Here is a 17,458-nt window from a genome sequence, read left to right on the forward strand (position 1 = left end):
AGTTCTCCTTATGTCTTTATTTAAGTAAACACGAGTTTGGTTTTAATAAACTTAGAGTTCTCCTAAATGACTCAGTAACTCAGTTGAGCTGTTCTTTGAGAAGACTATCCAGGCAATGTCACTGTTTCCTTCTGTAGGCTTCATTAGTCTCTCTTTCTCTGTCTTTCTCGTTCAGAGAATAGATTCATCTTTGTTCAGTAAATAGATTGAGCAGAAAGTGAAAGCAGGAAGGTTGTAACTCACCTGTCTCTTTGCAGGAACTGCCTTTGCCACCTCTTGTATTTCTGTTTAGGCTTCAGGTGGAACAGGCATTGGAGTACATGAATCACCTCCAGCCAAATTGCCTAGATGGCTTTGGTAATGAGTGTGACTACTTGTATTCCCAAGGCAAAGGGGTCAGAGGGAAGCCCTGGCAATAGGGAAGCAAAAGCTATCCGGATATTGTCCCTCCCCTTTCTGACCTCCTCCCTTGTCTCTTAAGACACCAGCTCAACCTTAATTATTAGAAACAATAATGATGGAGCTCCACACCTCCCCGTGTATCCTCTTGCTCTTAGGGGGAGCCATCTCCAACATGTACAGCATCATGGCCGCTCGCTACAAGTTCTTCCCGGAAGTTAAGACAAAGGGCATGGCAGCTGTTCCCAAACTGGTCCTCTTCACCTCAGAACATGTGAGTTGGGTGCTCTTCTCATGGTTTATGGTGTTTTACAAGGAACTGTCTAACTTCTGACCTCAAACCTCTGTTTGTTGCAGAGTCACTATTCCATAAAGAAGGCTGGAGCTGCACTTGGCTTTGGAACCGACAATGTGATTTTGATAAAGTGCAATGAAAGGTAGGCAGGGGAGAGTGAACATTAGGTTCTTGATGTATTAAATGTGTTCATCTGTTAAATTTGTTTTATTGTGCTTAAGCACTGACTCAGTACAGTGTGCCAAGCTGCTAATGGCCTGTTGAAAATATCCGATTAAATTACTTTTTGCTGCTGCTGCAGTTTTTCTCATGTGCAATCTCATTGATTCTTCATTTTAATTTCTCTCCCTTTCTAATAATTACAGGGGGAAGATAATTCCAGCTGATTTAGAGGCAAAAATTCTTGAAGCCAAGCAAAAGGTATGTACCCTGTGGCGCACCTGAACTCCAGCAAACACAAAATTTTAAAAATACTTTCTTTCTGCCCTAGACAATAAAGGTCTTTGATAATATAAGAGATAACTTTGTTGTTTTTCTAAAATTATATTCTCAGGTATTTGCTTATTTCCAACTTCTGAAATGATTTCCCTTTAAAGCTGTGTCTATACAATGTCATTTTTTTTTTAAATGAGAAATTCAGTCACTAAGCCACTTGTCCTACCTTTATTATGCCAAGCGATTGGTTTGATGTACTTCAATAAATCCACTACCCAAGCATCGTGAAGATACAGCCTAATTGAGCCTTTTACTTGCTACTTGTTAGCTATAATCTCAATTTAACAAATACAAATACCATTTTAGCTTTAGGCTTCTGTTTAGCAAAGTGTTTCCATGCCCTGGAAGATGGTTCACGGTACTTGGTGAATCAGCCTTAATAAATTCTATCAAACAAACAAACAAAAAGTCTCAGAGAACAGAGGTACTCCCAAGGGACTGCCAGGCATTTACCAACTCGTTGTTTTGGTTACATCCTTGTACCGCGTTCTCCAGCTATAGCTGTTTGCTGGTCAGTAGAGGAGATGGATAGAAATGTCACTCAGACTGAGCAAGGGTCATAGGTGGAGCTGGACTTGAAAAAGACGTAGGATTCCCAGAGTGCCCCAAGTCTGTCTTAGCTCTGTTACTCTCCTTACTCGTTTATTTCTTGTTCACATCAAAATTTTACTGTGCCCACTATTCATGAATATTTCAGCTTCCGCCGTGTTTTAAATAAACAAACGATGCCTCAGGATAATGATTACATCAATGCACTTAGAACAACATAGCTTCGGGGCGCCTGGGTGGCTCAGTCAGTTAAAGTCTGACTTTGGCTCAGGTCATGACCCCGTACTTCGTGGGTTCGAGCCACATGTTGGGCTCTGTGCTGACAGCTCAGAGCCTGGAGCCTGCTTCAGATTCTGTCTCCCTCTCTCTCTACCCCTCCCCCACTCATGCTCTGTCTCTCTCAAAAATAATCGTTAAAAAAAAAAAAAAGAACATCATTGCTTCTAAAATATACAATACCCAGATGATGTTCGGAGCTACATGCCCATCACTCTAAACACTTATTATTACTCTTTCCTGCTTTACTATTTGCCATAGAACTTACCACTATCAAACATACTGTATATTTTGCCTGTTTAATTTTGTCTGCTATCACTCCCCACTAGAATGTTAACCCATGAAGACAGAAATCTCCATCTGTTGCGTTCACTGCTGTATTCCCCTACAGCTCTGCAGCAGGCCTGGCACGTAAATGTCACACCAAAACTATTTGTTGAATGAATGAGTAAATGGGCCAACGAAGAATTCTCCCAGACATAGGATCTGACACCACATACACTTGGCTGATCTCTGCTGGAAGGAAATGCTACTGCAGTTCTACTTCGTGTGGAAAGGAGAAGGTTGAAAAGACTAATCAGCCTGTCTCTCTTCCTTTCTAGGGATACGTTCCCCTTTATGTCAATGCAACTGCTGGTACAACTGTTTATGGAGCTTTCGATCCGATACAGGAGATTGCAGATATATGTGAGAAATACAACCTGTGGCTACATGTCGACGTAAGTGCCATAACTCACAGAGCGGCCACTCCGTCTGGGGGTGGAAACAGCTCCACTTTATGATTTGCCAGAAGTGGCTCCCAATGCTCCAGCCAGCCCTCTCTCCGCATCACGTTAGTTCAGCCCTTCTGCAGCGCCCCGCCCCCACCCCGTCGGCCATTCACGCCAGGTTTGCACTGTACAGCTGTGCATCCCCTGGGACTCATCCAGCTCCTCCCCGGCCCACTGCTGTCTTCTGTGGTTCTTGTGAGGGTACAGCCCCACCACCTTTCCAGCAAACTTTTGTCAAGACAAATGGCTACCGAGTGGAAGATAGCTGGTTTCAGAGGGAAAAGCTTACAAGATACGGTATATAGAAAGTAGCCATGAAGCTGGACTCTCCGCCCTCTGCTTCCAGTCCAGCCATTTATGACCCTTTTCTAAAAACAAACATGTATCTGCTACATGTAGGAAAAACAAGGCAGTGTAAGGACGATTTTCTCAAGTAAGAGATTCGGTCCCCAATTTTGCCGGAAACACACACATTTTCCACATGTGTGACTGGGTGTATTTTTTCCCTTCTTCTCTCTCCATTCTCTTATGGAGATAACTTCTCACAACTGGACAATTGGGTAATCTGCCCAGTTCTTTGAGCACATAACTAACAAAGGCTGTGCTCACGCCCCATGGTGTCCCCGGATGCTCAGTAAACCTGCATCGGGGCGCCTGCAGAAATGTCTCGCTGTTGTGGGACCTCCAAGCCTGGCAGAGCTGCCACTTCCTGAATTTTTTCAGGAGCCCTTAGAATTCTACCCCAGGGAGAATCGGATGGCAGCCTCCCGTCCTTCGGGTCACACCCGGAGCCGTGCTGGGGCTCACGGAGTGCCCCTGGCTTTCCACAGCGCTTTGGGCCTTTGGGTCTTGGCACCATTGGCTCAGACCCGACTTACCTGTGTCAGTCACACAGCCGCTCTGAGGTTAACCTGAAGGAGCTTTTGAAGAAGTGACGAATGATAAATAATTGCAACTGCCACTGGTTGAACAGTCAGTGTGGGTTCCTTTTGTCAAACAGACTTTCGTTTTTCACCATTTACATTCTGTCTCATATTTTACTAGAAGTGTGGAGTGATTGCTTTTGGATTCTTAAACGTCTCTGCTCCCCTTGCCTCTTCTGTCTCTGTCCTCACAGGCTGCCTGGGGCGGTGGGCTGCTTATGTCCAGGAAGCACCGCCACAAACTCAGTGGCATAGAAAGGTAAGGGCCTGAGCTCGGGCCACCTTTCACTCAGGCCATCAAGCATGCTGTGCTGCCTGGTCCACTGATGTTCCCTACCCCGATTCCCAATGTCTTATTTCAGTCTGACTAAGCCCACATCGGGTCAGTAGGCATTCAGTAGGCAATTATCGTATGCTAGGCACTGAAAAAAAAATTAAAAAAAAGATTCTCAGTCAAATGAGTCCTCCTGAGTTCACAAATGAGAGACATGTAAAGACATGTAAACACTGATACACAATGTGATAAGCACTACAATGGATGCGATTTCTGGGTGCCCATGTGGCAGAGAAGAGAAACAAAGCAGTACAGGGATCTTGAGGCCAAATGAGAGGCTGCCAAGGGCACAGAAAGGGGCACTGATTCATTTCATTCTTTTGTCTCATTAAATTCACTGCTGGGAAAGGGGTAAGACACTTAGTGGATCTAACGAATTTACTTTCTTGTTCACCGTTTAAGTTCAGTGGGTCGTCCTAAGCCAAATACGATTTTCTTTTTCTTTTTTTTTTTTTTAAACGTTTATTTATTTTTGAGACAGAGAGAGACAGAGCATGAATGGGGGAGGGTCAGAGAGAGGGAGACACAGAATCCGAAACAGGCTCCAGGCTCCGAGCTGTCAGCACAGAGCCCGACGCGGGGCTCGAACTCACGGACCATGAGATCGTGACCTGAGCCGAAGTCGGACGCTTAACCGACTGAGCCACCCAGGCGCCCCACGATTTTCTTTTTCTAACTGGTTCTACTTTTTATTTTTCCTGGCCCAGTAATCTGAGCCATTTCTACAGAAGCTCCCAAACTGAAGTGCTCCCCCACCCCCACCACTTTGTTCCCCGTTCTCCTCAATTTACTGATTTCACTTGGTGGTCAAAGCCTTTGGCATGTTTGGATCTTGCATCCATTGGAAATGGCAGTCCCCTCTCCTGTCACCTACAGTGGCTGAAGAGGCAAAGAAGATTTCCCAGAGGAGGAGGGAGGCAGCAAGACCCATCTGGGCTTTTCCCCAAATACTCATTGCTGCCAGGACACCTCCACCTGGACATTGGGGAACCAGGACTCTGCCCCGCCAGCTATAATTAAGGCTGCTTCTTGTGCTCACATGCTATAGCTAACCTGGCACATTTTGTGTCAAGAACAGAAGCTTCTGATCAGAGAGAATGCAGTCATAAGCCAGATATGATTTTAACCTGACTCCAATGTATTGATCCAAAATGAACTCACCTTGATTCATTTATTCATTCAGCAAATATTTGCTGAGCACCTGTCAGGAGCCAGGCAGGTATGGATGTGAACACTCAGTTCCCTGCCTCAGTCCAGCTGTCTATGGCACTTTTCTAAAAAATGTGTAGCTGGTACACATAAGAAAAATAAGGCAGGGTCTAGAAGCCATTACCAACTAAGAGATTTAAAATCTTCCTGAAGCTTACTGTCCAGTAAGGTAGATGTTCATAAATGAAGACATGTTTAGTCTGTCTCATAGGAAAGAAAAATCAAGTGGGGTTAGATAACAGTGAGGACAGGGTATGCAATTTGAGACAGGGTAGTCAGAGAACCTTCCTGAGGACATGATATTTCAGCGGATACCAGGATAAAGGGAGACAGGAAGCAAGGATACATAAAAGAGTATTCCAGGCGGCAGAAGGGCAAGTGCAGAGTCCGTGAAGTCCGACTGTTCTTGGCAAGTTGGAGGACCATCCAAAAAGGCCAGTGTGGCTGGAGCAAAGTGGGAGAGGTGAGAGCAGACCAAGGTGGAGAGGTAGACAGGCAGTAGGGAAAGCATGCCAGCAGCTTCTCCCACAGTAAGGACTCTGGCTTGAGTTTTAGCTACCTCTACTGTGCCTCTTCCCTTCTGATTCAGTTTTGAAAGGCCAGTGTCAAGGTGAGTGGGACTGGCTCTCTGAAGCATAACTATATGACACTGTGACCTGGAGGATGATATATTAAATGTAGATGAACGAGTCCAACTGTGCCTTAGATTTCTCAGCCAATCTCCATTTTCCATCTTTGAGTCAAGGAAAACCTAAACATTTTGCACAGACTTTTCTAACATTTTATTTTATTTATTTACTTATTCTTAGTTTATTTATTTATTTTGAGAGAGCGCGTGCACCCGACCTGGGGAGGAAGAAGAGAGAATCCCAGTCTCCACACTCGGTGCAGACCCGTCTTGGGGGCTTGGTCTCATGGCTGTGAGATCATGACCTGAGCCAAAATCAAGAGTTGGATGCTCAGCCAACTGAGCCGCCTGGGCACCCCCTAACATTTTAAAGCGCATGTGTCTTCTAAAGGAAGTTGAAACCATATCATATCTTATTACTTCACATTTGTAACAGCAAAGAATCATTTACTTCAGACCTCTAAGACATTCAAAAAACCATTTAAGACATTTTATGAGCTCTAAATAGAGTTTTTTAATGAATCAGTGAATGATAGCTATGAAAAAAATCCATTAGGAGTGCCTGGGTGGCTCAGTTGGTTAAGTGTCTGACTTCGGCTCCAGTCATGATCTCACAGTTTGTGAGTTTGAGCCCCGCGTCAGGCTCTGTGCTAACAGCTCAGAGCCTGAAGCCTGCTTCGGATTCTGTGTCTCCCTCTCTCTCTGCTCTTCCCCAGCTCATGCTCTGTCTCTCTCTCTCCTTCAAAAATAAATAAACATTAAAAGAAATTTTTTTAATTGATTAAATCCACTCTTTTAAATATGGATTGACACTGATGATTTTTACTGAAATAAACATTTAGTAACCTTTTCTTACAATTCTTCACATGTCTCTTTCACAAAGGTTAACTTATTATGCACAAAGGGGGAAAGTACTTCAGGCCTAACTTCTTCTTGAAACACCCAATAGTCACATATACACTAAATTATTTTCCGTCTAAAGGACCTTAGCAAGATGAGGAGGTTAAAAATTCACAGCAAGGATTTAGCTCTAGGGGAAACAGAGGCAGTAGAATTCAGAGTCAGTTGCTATGTCTGGGGAAAGCATCCTTCATAGATACTAAAGTGCAGAGCCCAGCTGTGGGCTGGGCCATTGGGAAGGAGTCCATAAACCACTGAAGCAAGGTAGCCAAGTTTCAATCATCATACACTACACTTAGTTGTCTCTGTAATGTCCTAGCTAGTGTGCCCCTTAACCATTTTACTGTGTCTGAATGACTGATGTGGTTGCTAGGAGACTGTGCTTGGTGAGCTGTCATTGCAGCCTAAACTGGCAATATCATCCTCATTTGGCATTTCAACAATGCTGCTAAGTAGTCAATGTCTAGAATTATCCGATCGTTCCTTGCTTCATAGTACCTCATAAGTAGTGTCGCTCTTCATAGTACCTCATAAGTAGTTGGTTAGGTCAGCATCACCAGCCCATTTTGTAAATAAGAAGGGGAAGGCGGAAAGAAGCCAGTCTGTTGCCCAGAGGGAGGCAGGCTAGCGGAAGAGTTATGAGTACGGGCTCTGCAGTCCGTCTCCCCGGGCTTGACTCTCAGCCCCAGCACTTCCCAGCTATTCAGCTTTGGGTGATGTATTTCACCTTTTCATTGCCTGGTTTCTCCATGTAAAATGGAGGCGATAATAGTCGCTGCATCACAGGGTTGGTGTGAGAAGTAGATATTTCAGGAATGGTTCTTAGAATTTTGTATTTATTCGCTCGTTTATCCTTTGTTAAGGATAACTTCTTATTTTACAGATAAGAAAACTGAGGCACAGAGGAGTTATGTTACTTGCCCAAACTAGCAAATGTCAGAGCCGGGATTCAGACTCGGGCAGTCTGGCTCCAAAGCCTGACCCCTTAACCATGATACCATAGTGATAGAATGCCTGTAAAGCTCTCGGGACAATAGGACACATAACAAACGCTCTTCATAAATGTTAGTTATTGTTAACAGCAGTGATTTAGAAGAGGCAGTCTGCAATTTAGGCCCCTAAGACTGCCTGCAAAATATTTGTTTACTTCTTGATTAGTCAGTTTGGGGAACTAGGCATCTAAAACATATACCGATTCTGGTTGCGGTGGATGGTGTTTTCCTCAAGAGGACGGTTGCCTCTTGCTGACTCCTGCACCTTCTTCTCAAAGTATCATGTGCTTCTTGCAGGGCCAACTCAGTCACCTGGAACCCTCACAAGATGATGGGCGTGCTGTTGCAGTGCTCGGCCATCCTCGTCAAGGAAAAGGTCTGTACTCCCTCCAAAGATGAGCTGGCAGCCCAAATGTCCTTTACGAGGCACAAGAAAAGCATGGACTGTTGTTTTATTTTTATTTGTTGGGCAGTACTTGACGAACACACAAGACTGGCAGCACCATTGAGACAACCATTGCTGTTCTTTCCTGCCCTTGTCTCTCAGCCTTCAGCCAACTAGTGCCTCCCATTGGCTCCTGCCCTTCCTGCCCTTCAGTACTCAGGGCCCTGTCAGTGACGGAAACTATTAGGGCACTTTTTCATTGCGTGTTCCTTCACGTTTGTATAAACAAAAGTGAGAGCTCAAAAGTGAGCTGCAAACTCTCACCTCAGTGAATACAAAAAGGGCTCACTGGAACCTACTGCAGGTTCTTAGCGTGAATTTGTGTTCCCAAGAGCTGAAGTAAATTAGGCGGAACAACAGCTGCAAATGTCAACTTAGGGCAACTAGGAATGTTGGCTAAAAAGCTTCTGTTAAATGAGTTAGTTCTTTAAGCATCTAATAATAAGACCCTGCTCTCAAAGCACTGTTGCTCCAGTAAAATGTTTGCACACGAGGCATTCCAAAAATCTGTCTCCAGTTTGTAGGAGCCAGAACCTGCCCAGGCTCTTACTCCTTTCTTAATAGAGTGTCTGGTAACATCACAGGAGATCCTGGAAAAGACTAGAAGACTTTTGGGGTGGGAGGGGCACTTTTGGGGAGGAAAATTCTTCATAGCCTGAGACTGTCCCACTCTCTGCAGGAAGTTTATATCCCCAGCCTTTACCCACTGAACACCATAGCACTTCCCAGTCTTGGAAACAACCCCAAACACCCCCCCCGCCCCCACATGTTTCTAAATGCCTCTTAGAGGCCCAGTGGGTCCCTTGTGGTAAGCATCTGAGACAAAAAAAAAAAGAATCATTTTCTAATCAGAGTGACAGAGAGAAAGGGGCAAAGGTTTTTCCAAGGGTGGTTTTCAAGAAAGACATCAGAACAAATGCAAGGCCTCATAAAGACTTTAAAAGAAAGTTGCATGTGATCCCAAGTCCCTCCTTCCTACCTACCAGCCCTGTTCCAAAGCCACCCACGTCTCTGACCTATGAATACAAACTTGTCCTATGTCTTGACCTATGATGCAAATTTGTCTTGATTTGCACGATAGGGTATACTCCAAGGATGCAACCAGATGTGTGCAGGATACCTTTTCCAGCCAGACAAACAGTATGATGTCTCCTATGACACTGGGGACAAGGCAATCCAGTGTGGCCGCCACGTGGACATTTTCAAGTTCTGGCTGATGTGGAAAGCAAAGGTATGAAGGGGTGAATTCAGGAAAGAGAGCAGAAATGCAACTTGCACAGGCTGGCTGGCAAAAGAGAGGCAAAGGTGTATCACAGATAATTCAACATGTGTGTAATCGATATCTAGATAATTGAGTTAACCATATTTTCTTTGTTTGTGGATGAGATCACTTTATCCCTTATGTCAAACTCTCCCTCCTTCCATTCTGTGTTCTCAATTTGAATTAACACGAAGTTTTCTTGTAACTTCCTCTTATAACAACTAAAAATTATGCCAAAAAAGGACTTCCACTGCAATCCTTAGGGATGCTGAAATTATTTAGTGCAGATGTAGAGAAAGAGATAGAGATAAAATTACTGTGTCATTCTATGCAGAACTCTGAATTTCTTATGAGGACTCAAATCATGGGTTATATGTGACAGTTTTTAGTTCTATTTAAATAATAGCTTTCTCATTATTTGTACTTTTTATGTTATTCTAGAAAATGCATATTTTATTCTGAGAAATCCTGCTGCTAGGCTAAGGAATGCTGTGTCTGCATTTATTAATTTTTCAAGTTGCATTTCTGTGTCTAGGAACAAAAAGCAAACTATTGGGATTTCCCCCTAAATTTGGGTGAGGGAGATTACCATTTTGACTATTTGTTTCAAAAGTATTTTTATACAATCAAGTAAAGGCAATTTTCATGTCACATGTCTTTATTGCAACCATTGTTTTTACTTACCTACTGTAAATTAGTTTTAATAATTTCCACACTTGAAATTGTGTCTACTCATACCAAAACAATGAAGTTTTCCAGTGATACATCTCATCAGATGTTTCTTCTGTAGAAGGATTTAATGGATTATTGGTTTTTTCCCCTCATTAAGTCATTTTGTCTTAATATAGAAATAGTCTGAATATGATTTCTACCACCAAGTAATCATGGGTATTTTAAGCATATAAATAGCCATGCACTGCAAGAAGAGAAGGAGCCCTATCGTTTAGAAATATAATGGCCACGTGGCTTACATCAGTAATTTGTGTCTTCATTTTGCCTGACAATAACCTCTTGAACCGTCTGCCGGGAGTTTGGCTCATAGTGAATCGGTTGCTGAGATGAGACCCTGGTGCAAGCTTCTTTCTCAAGTGGAAAATAGACTGGACAAGGTGTACACTCAACAGTGACTACTTGGGGAGGCTCATGCTTTGCCTGTGTTGGACTCTGCCCAGGCCCATTAGCAATCCACAAGCCAGCCTTGCGCGTCTGCTCCCCTTGTTAACACTGACCCACTCAACAACCCCCATGCTGCTGTTATTAATCAGCCGTGCTGGTTTTTGAAACTCATGCTCAACCAGTTTGTCAATAACTGGAGCTGTTGGAATCTCAGGGCCTGTACGGAGACCAATGGCTTCCCCATCTGCTTGCCTGCCTATCACCAAAAAGGGATATGATACTGTTATATGGAAGATAGCCTGCCAGGGAGTTTGGGGACATGCTTGGCTAGGACTTACTGCTGGGAAAGGTGGGTTCTAAAGTAGTATTGCTCAAACTATTTGTGGTGAAGAACCGGTTGTTTGGGTTTTTTAAATCTATCATGGACCAATACAGTAAAGATAAATTACTAGAAAAATGAAAGTAAAAAGTATATAAGGCTTAAACATCAATTTTTAAAACTAGATTCAGTAGACATAAAATTACTCTGTCAAAATTATATTAAGGTTTCTTACTGCTTAATCTCAATTTCTTTTTTTTAAGTTTATTTATTTGGGGGGGGGGAGACTGTGAGTGGGGGAGGGGCAGCGGGGGGGGGGAAGAGAGAGAGACTGTGAGTGAAAGGGAGGGAGGGAGGGGGAGAGAGAGAGAGATGAATGAATGAATGAATGAATGAATCCCAAGAAGACTCCATGCTGTCAACACAAAACCTGAAGCGGGGCTTGATCTCACAAACCGTGAGATCATGACCTGAACTGAAATCAAGAGTCAGACGCTTAACCAACTGAGCCACCCAGGCGCCCCTCAATTTCTGTTCTTACATTATCTTGCACCAGTTACAGTTTGTGGACTGTCCTCAATCCATAGGCAACAATTTGAGTACCACGATCCCAAAGCAAACTAGCAACAGGCTTCAGATCCAGGCTGTGAGTAACTAGAGGGAAGCTAAAAGCCCTATTGACAATAACTGCCCAGAGACTAGAGTGCCTTCAAAAGAGAATAGACACACTTTATATTATTGGGTGCAGTGCTGTGAAGAAACTGTACTCGTTTAATTAAGCAGTTCTTTTTAACCATCTCCAAGAATACTCTCGTGTATTTCCAATAGATAAGGTCAGGATAGCTTTCTCAAACGCCCGTCACAGGAAAATACAACCCATCACCAACAAACATGACTTTTCTTTTTCTAAACCAGGGCACAGTGGGATTTGAAAATCAGATCAACAAATGCTTGGAGCTGGCTGAATACCTCTATGCCAAGATTAAAAACAGAGAAGAATTTGAGATGGTTTTCGATGGTGAGGTAAGTTGTCATCATGGACTCGATGCACAGCATTTCCAGAAAATCTAATGAGGGATGCTCCTGAAGCCATATTTTCCCACATTGCTGGAGGCTACTTCTGAATTTTTGTCTTTATGTACTTTTCATTTAATTCCCTCTGTGTCTATGAACTTTTCTTTTGATAGCTTTGGAATGACTTTTGCCATTTGCCTTTTCTAAAATTGTCCAGCTCTTGACCAGTCCTTTGCAGACAAGAAGTCTTTCCTTGGCACGTTTGAATCCTTTATCTTTCCTGGGTGTGTATTATCAATCATTGTGTTGAACTTCCGTGATAAGTATTTCTCAGTTCCATGAAGCTTATAAGATGGGTATATCCTTGTCTTCTAAGACTTGTTCTAAAATGAAGTTCTACTTTACATAGATTCATTATGAGGAGAGCAAGATAAAATTGCTTCTGCTCTGAGTTCATATCCACATTACACATAATAAGATCCTTGTCATACAGGTATTGACTGAATCCTTGCTTTGTGCCAGGCCCTATGCCCTGAACTGGGTTATATAGTAGTGACCAAAACAGATATTGTCTCTGCCCTAATGGAGCTCTCAGTTGGATAAAGGAAGTTGGAATAGGAGCCAGTATTTAATAAAAGGAAATCCACTCATAACCCATTATAATATAACACCACCTCCATTCAACTTAGTCTATTTGTCAGGCAGCCTAAGCTATTAGGAACACACTAGAGAGTCACCAGACGAGGACGAAAAAGCCCTGAGCAGTTCAACTTAATGATACAGTTCTCATGCATTTCACCTATGGGACCACACTTGGATCATTTACACTATTTTAAACATTCTACTAGCAGATTAGAGACAAATGTGGTGTCTCAAGCCAGTTAGAGGAAGGCACAGTGATAGCAAATAGCAGCCTAGGAAGGAAATTGAAAAATTATGTCAAGAATACAGAAGAACTCTAAAAGGATAGGAGTTCTTAGAACAGAGACACTAAACAGTTTTAGGCATCTCAGTGAGGTCTGTCTTATGGTTTAGAGCTGGTATTAATATTCATTATGATAATCCTGACTAATCAACGAAAGATTCAGAATTAATATAGTAAAACTCACAAAATATTCACTATCAAAATAAACTGTGTCCAGCATCTTCTATATATGAGGCACTACAAAATGGCAAGATGAATAATACTCTTTAAAAACTACCCAAATGTAATGATTTTTTAACAGTTCAATGTTTAAAAGTGGTAAATATAGTCATCTAGAAAGTTGGTTATGGGAAACCGCTCTCTCGCCAGATATGACTGGACAAACTAGGTATTGTTCTCCCTAGTATAGAAATAACAATGCTTTCAAAATGGACTTGAAGCCTTTTTTTTTTTTTTAATGTGTGTGGGATTTTTTGTTTTGTTTTGTTTTCTTTTTTGGTCTGAGAACCTTCCACCAAGGGTACATAGGGGTTTGGGAATAGCTTTCTTTCAAGTTCTCATAGTTTTCTGTTTTGTTTCTTTGTTTGTGAAAATTTCTGCAGCCTGAGCATACAAATGTCTGTTTCTGGTATATTCCACAAAGCCTCAGGGGCATTCCAGATAGCCCTGAACGACGGGAAAAACTACACAGGGTATGGACTCTTTTCTTGTCTCATCTAACCCTCTGCAATTTCTCTGGCTGGTCAGAACACTTTATGTGTCCTTCTAATGGAAGAGAAATAAAAAATAAAGACTTGGGGTAGTAGGGAGCCATCTTGTTATATTCTTTTTGGCTCTGGATTGTCCCCTTGCTGTGATTCAGATACAGCGGGAACCTCTAAAGGATGCACCCCTGTCTTAGTTTGGTGTTGCGGTATGCAGGGCAATCGAATGATATGCGTATTCCTGGGAACTCCTGTATTAAACTGTGTCTATTAACATATCTTTTAAGTTCAAGTCTACTCTAATATTGCTTCATTCCAGTTGATTTCTATATCGATTTTATTATTTGTAGTTGTTGATATTAATACTTAATTTATATAATATTTTATTCATCTAACAAATATTCATTGAGCATAATCTATGTGCCAGGCAGTATCCTGGGCTCTGGATTATTCAGAAGCCTTAATTTGTGTTGCAGCCCATAAGAGTTTTTTGTTTTGTTTTTTATTTTATCATTGTTCTATGACTGACTTTCAAAATTCAGTCACACAGTAGTTTCTGAGGGAATTTATGATAGGATAGACTTAGTCATTGGGTACTAACTACTGAAGAAACTAGAATATAAAATATTTGCTTTTATACCAGTACAAATGCAAATAGCAAAACGTATATTGCTCTTTTTTTCAACTAGGAAATGGTTTGCATTGTTAAGAGAGTTGTGTTAATATTGGTCTTGAGTTTGGTTTCGTGTTTTCCGTCACAAGGTGGCCCCCAAAATCAAAGCCCTGATGATGGAGTCTGGCACGACCATGGTTGGTTACCAGCCCCAGGGGGACAAGGCCAACTTTTTCCGGATGGTCATCTCGAACCCAGCTGCTACACAGTCTGATATTGACTTCCTCATCGAGGAGATAGAAAGACTGGGCCAGGATCTGTAATTGCCCTCCATAGAACATGAGTTTATGGGAATCCCCTTTCCTTCTGGCATTCTAGAATAACCTCTATAAATTGCCAAAACACATAAGCTATTTCACTGAGGGAAAATATAATATCTTGAAGACTACTGTTTAAACATTACTTAAGCTTGTTCTAGTATGTAGGAAATAATGTTCTTTTTAAAAAGTTGCACATTAGGAACACAGTATATATGTACAGTTATATATACCTCTCTCTGTATATGTATATGTATGTATAGTGAGTGTGGCTTGGTGATAGATCACAGCATGTGTCCCCCTCCAAGAGAATTAACTTTACCTTCAGCAGCTACTGAGGGGCCAAACATGCTGCAAACCTGCTTGCCCAACAACCCCAGGGAAAGATGTTTTTCAACATGTTGTGTCATAGGGACCAAGGGACATACTGTTGGTGAGAGTTGACTTTGTTGTCAGTGTTTCTCCTAACTAAAGTGATGACAGATGAGACAAAGTACCGCTAGATGACAAGAGTCACACCCTCCCCATTAGTATCCTGTGAGGGGAAAATTGTAGCAGAGTCATTGTTACAGGTGTACTGTTGCTGTATTTTTAGAGACTAATTTGTGGAGATTGTGTATATTTCTGTTGTCTGGCCTTTGGGGGGTAGGGGAAGAACACATGTAATGGTTTCAATGACTGTTTAAATTGTAGGTAAATGAAATAATTGCTTATTTCTATTCAGAGATTTACCATGTTAAAGAGGCATCTTGTATTTTCTTCCCATTTGTAATGTATCTTATTTATATATTAATGCAGTAAGTTCAGAAAACTGTTTATGGTATTTTCGTGCATTTGTGAGCCAAAGAAAAAAGATTAAAATTAGTGAGACTTGTATTTATATTAGAGTGCCCTTAAAATAATGATTGAAGCCTAAGTTTACTGTCTGTAAGAGAATTCTGATACTGTACATAGAATCATCTATACGGAAATCCCATTACTTAAATAGCATCTGGTCTTCTATTACTCTCTCCGTCTGGCTGTGTGTCTGGTGTTCTCAACGCTTTTCTAGTAACTGTTGGATTATAACTAGATCTCCTGTAATTTTGTAGTAGTTCATGACCAATCTCTGTGACTCGCTTAGCTCAAACCTAAGGCAACGTTTCCGAAGACCTTCTGAAGAGCTCCGATAAACTGACCAGGCTCACAACTGTTTTTGAGGAAAGGAAATTCACACTGTGCGTTTTAGAGTATGCAAGAAGAATATAAACAAATAAAAATATTCTCCGTGGAGAATTGGAACAAAATTTTCTCCTAGTTCATGTTTGACACACAGAGCTTTCCAGTGATGGTTATGGGTCACCACAGCCCATCCCCTTTCCACCAGCTGACTTTAGGTGACGGTCAGTAACCTTCTTAAGGGTACTGGGACTCAACCCACTGTCATAGGTGCCCGACCCCCTGATCTGTACAATCATTATGACTGTAATTAAATAAAATTTGCAATTCAAGCCTAGAGAAAGAAAAGCCATCCCTGTTTCTCTTTTTCCTATTTGCATCTTGGAGTTCCATTCATGCAGTCATTCGACACATGTTTTCTTCCTCTGTCGCAGCCACGATTCTAGGCACTGGGGTTACAGTAGAGTGCATGGCAGACAAAGTTTCCTTCTAGTAGGGGTCTTAAAGCATTTGGCATCTGTGGTATCTGGATACTTCTAAGATCACAGAATCGTGCCTCACTGCTGCTTATGCTTGAGCAGTGGGCCCAATTCACTTTCTCAGGAAATACATTTTGGTGCTGGATTGTTAGGAAATAGGGCCCATTTTCTACAACATTCTATTTACCATTCCATTTCACTCATTTGGAATACAAGGAGTTCTCTATTCAGCACACACAGGGGTTAGATAAAAGTCCTTTGTAATGAGCATCCTGACTTCACATGTAACTGTTGTAGTAAACAGAGTCCCACGGGGAGATGATCACAGTCACTTTATTCTATCTGCCGCTGTTCCTTCAAATCCTCTCTGTGGTATGATTTTTTCCACGCCCCTGTTTGAATTCAGGTCAATCCCAAAGCTTTGCTGGCCTCTCAGTTATAAGAACAGTTTCATCTTAGCAACCAAATGTCCAGCTCAATGTAGTAAGACTTCACGTTTTTATACAACAGAGACCCTCCCTCGGCCTGACAGTGTTTTAGGCTGCAGTCCTGCAGTGGCATGGGGAGAGGGGCTGGTGTTCAGATAAGGTCAGCTTCTCTTTTTACTCTTTCAGCTCATCTCTGCTCCCTAGCTGCTGCGTTTCCCCTAGAGGCAGAGGGATTAAAGTAACAGAGGCACAATTTTAGGTAGCTGATAAATTCTCATCTAGCATCAGGGCCTCTGGTCCATGAGAGTTTTTTTCTCATGGGACCATGAGGTAGGGAGGGGGTGGAATGGGGATTTTTTTTAATTAAGGTAAAGTCAAAGATACAATAAAATTCGTTCTTTATAGTGTACTGTGTATAGTGTTCTGCGAGTTCTGACAAACCCATTCAGTCACATAACTACCACTACAATAAATTTCCCCACGTCCCTTTGTACGCACCAGCTCTCCCAATCCCTAATTCCTGGCAACTTCTGGTTTGTTTTCTGTCCCTAGGGTTTTGCCTTTCCCATCATGTAAATGGAATCATATAATATGTAGCCTTTTGAGTCTGGTTCCTTTCACTTAACACAATGCATTTGAATCCATCCATGTTTTGTCTGTATCAGTTGTTAATTCCTTTTATTCCTGCACAGTGTTCCATTTGTATGGATGTGCCAGTGTGTTTATCCATTTCCTCACAGAGGGAAATTTGGGTTGTTTGCACTTTGCGGCAATTAAAATAAAGTCGCTCTAAATGTTAGTATGCAGACTTGTGTGTGAACATAGGTTTTCGTTTCACTTGGGTAAATGCCTCGATATAGAATTGTTAGATCATATGGTAAGAGTGTGTTTAACTTTACAAGAAACTGC

General features: G+C 42.1%; 1 protein-coding gene across 2 annotated transcripts in view; it reads left to right on the forward strand.

The window, feature by feature from the left end:
* The window catches only part of GAD1 (glutamate decarboxylase 1), a 38,817-nt gene extending 24,327 nt beyond the window's left edge, over nucleotides 1–14,490 (forward strand). The window contains exons 7-16 of one of the 2 annotated variants that reach the window (XM_042952589.1): nucleotides 558–673; nucleotides 757–836; nucleotides 1,060–1,114; nucleotides 2,617–2,733; nucleotides 3,902–3,966; nucleotides 8,068–8,146; nucleotides 9,297–9,446; nucleotides 11,827–11,934; nucleotides 13,453–13,542; nucleotides 14,317–14,490. In XM_042952589.1, coding sequence (XP_042808523.1) covers nucleotides 558–673; nucleotides 757–836; nucleotides 1,060–1,114; nucleotides 2,617–2,733; nucleotides 3,902–3,966; nucleotides 8,068–8,146; nucleotides 9,297–9,446; nucleotides 11,827–11,934; nucleotides 13,453–13,542; nucleotides 14,317–14,490 — 1,034 coding nt within the window. Of the gene's footprint in view, nucleotides 1–557; nucleotides 674–756; nucleotides 837–1,059; nucleotides 1,115–2,616; nucleotides 2,734–3,901; nucleotides 3,967–8,067; nucleotides 8,147–9,296; nucleotides 9,447–11,826; nucleotides 11,935–12,142; nucleotides 12,210–13,452; nucleotides 13,543–14,316 lie in introns of those variants that run through there. The other variant, XM_042952590.1, reaches the window with a different exon arrangement.
* The last annotated feature ends 2,968 nt before the right edge of the window (nucleotides 14,491–17,458 follow it).

Source organism: Panthera leo, chromosome C1 (genome assembly GCF_018350215.1).
Source record: "Panthera leo isolate Ple1 chromosome C1, P.leo_Ple1_pat1.1, whole genome shotgun sequence".
Lineage (NCBI taxonomy): Eukaryota > Metazoa > Chordata > Mammalia > Carnivora > Felidae > Panthera > Panthera leo.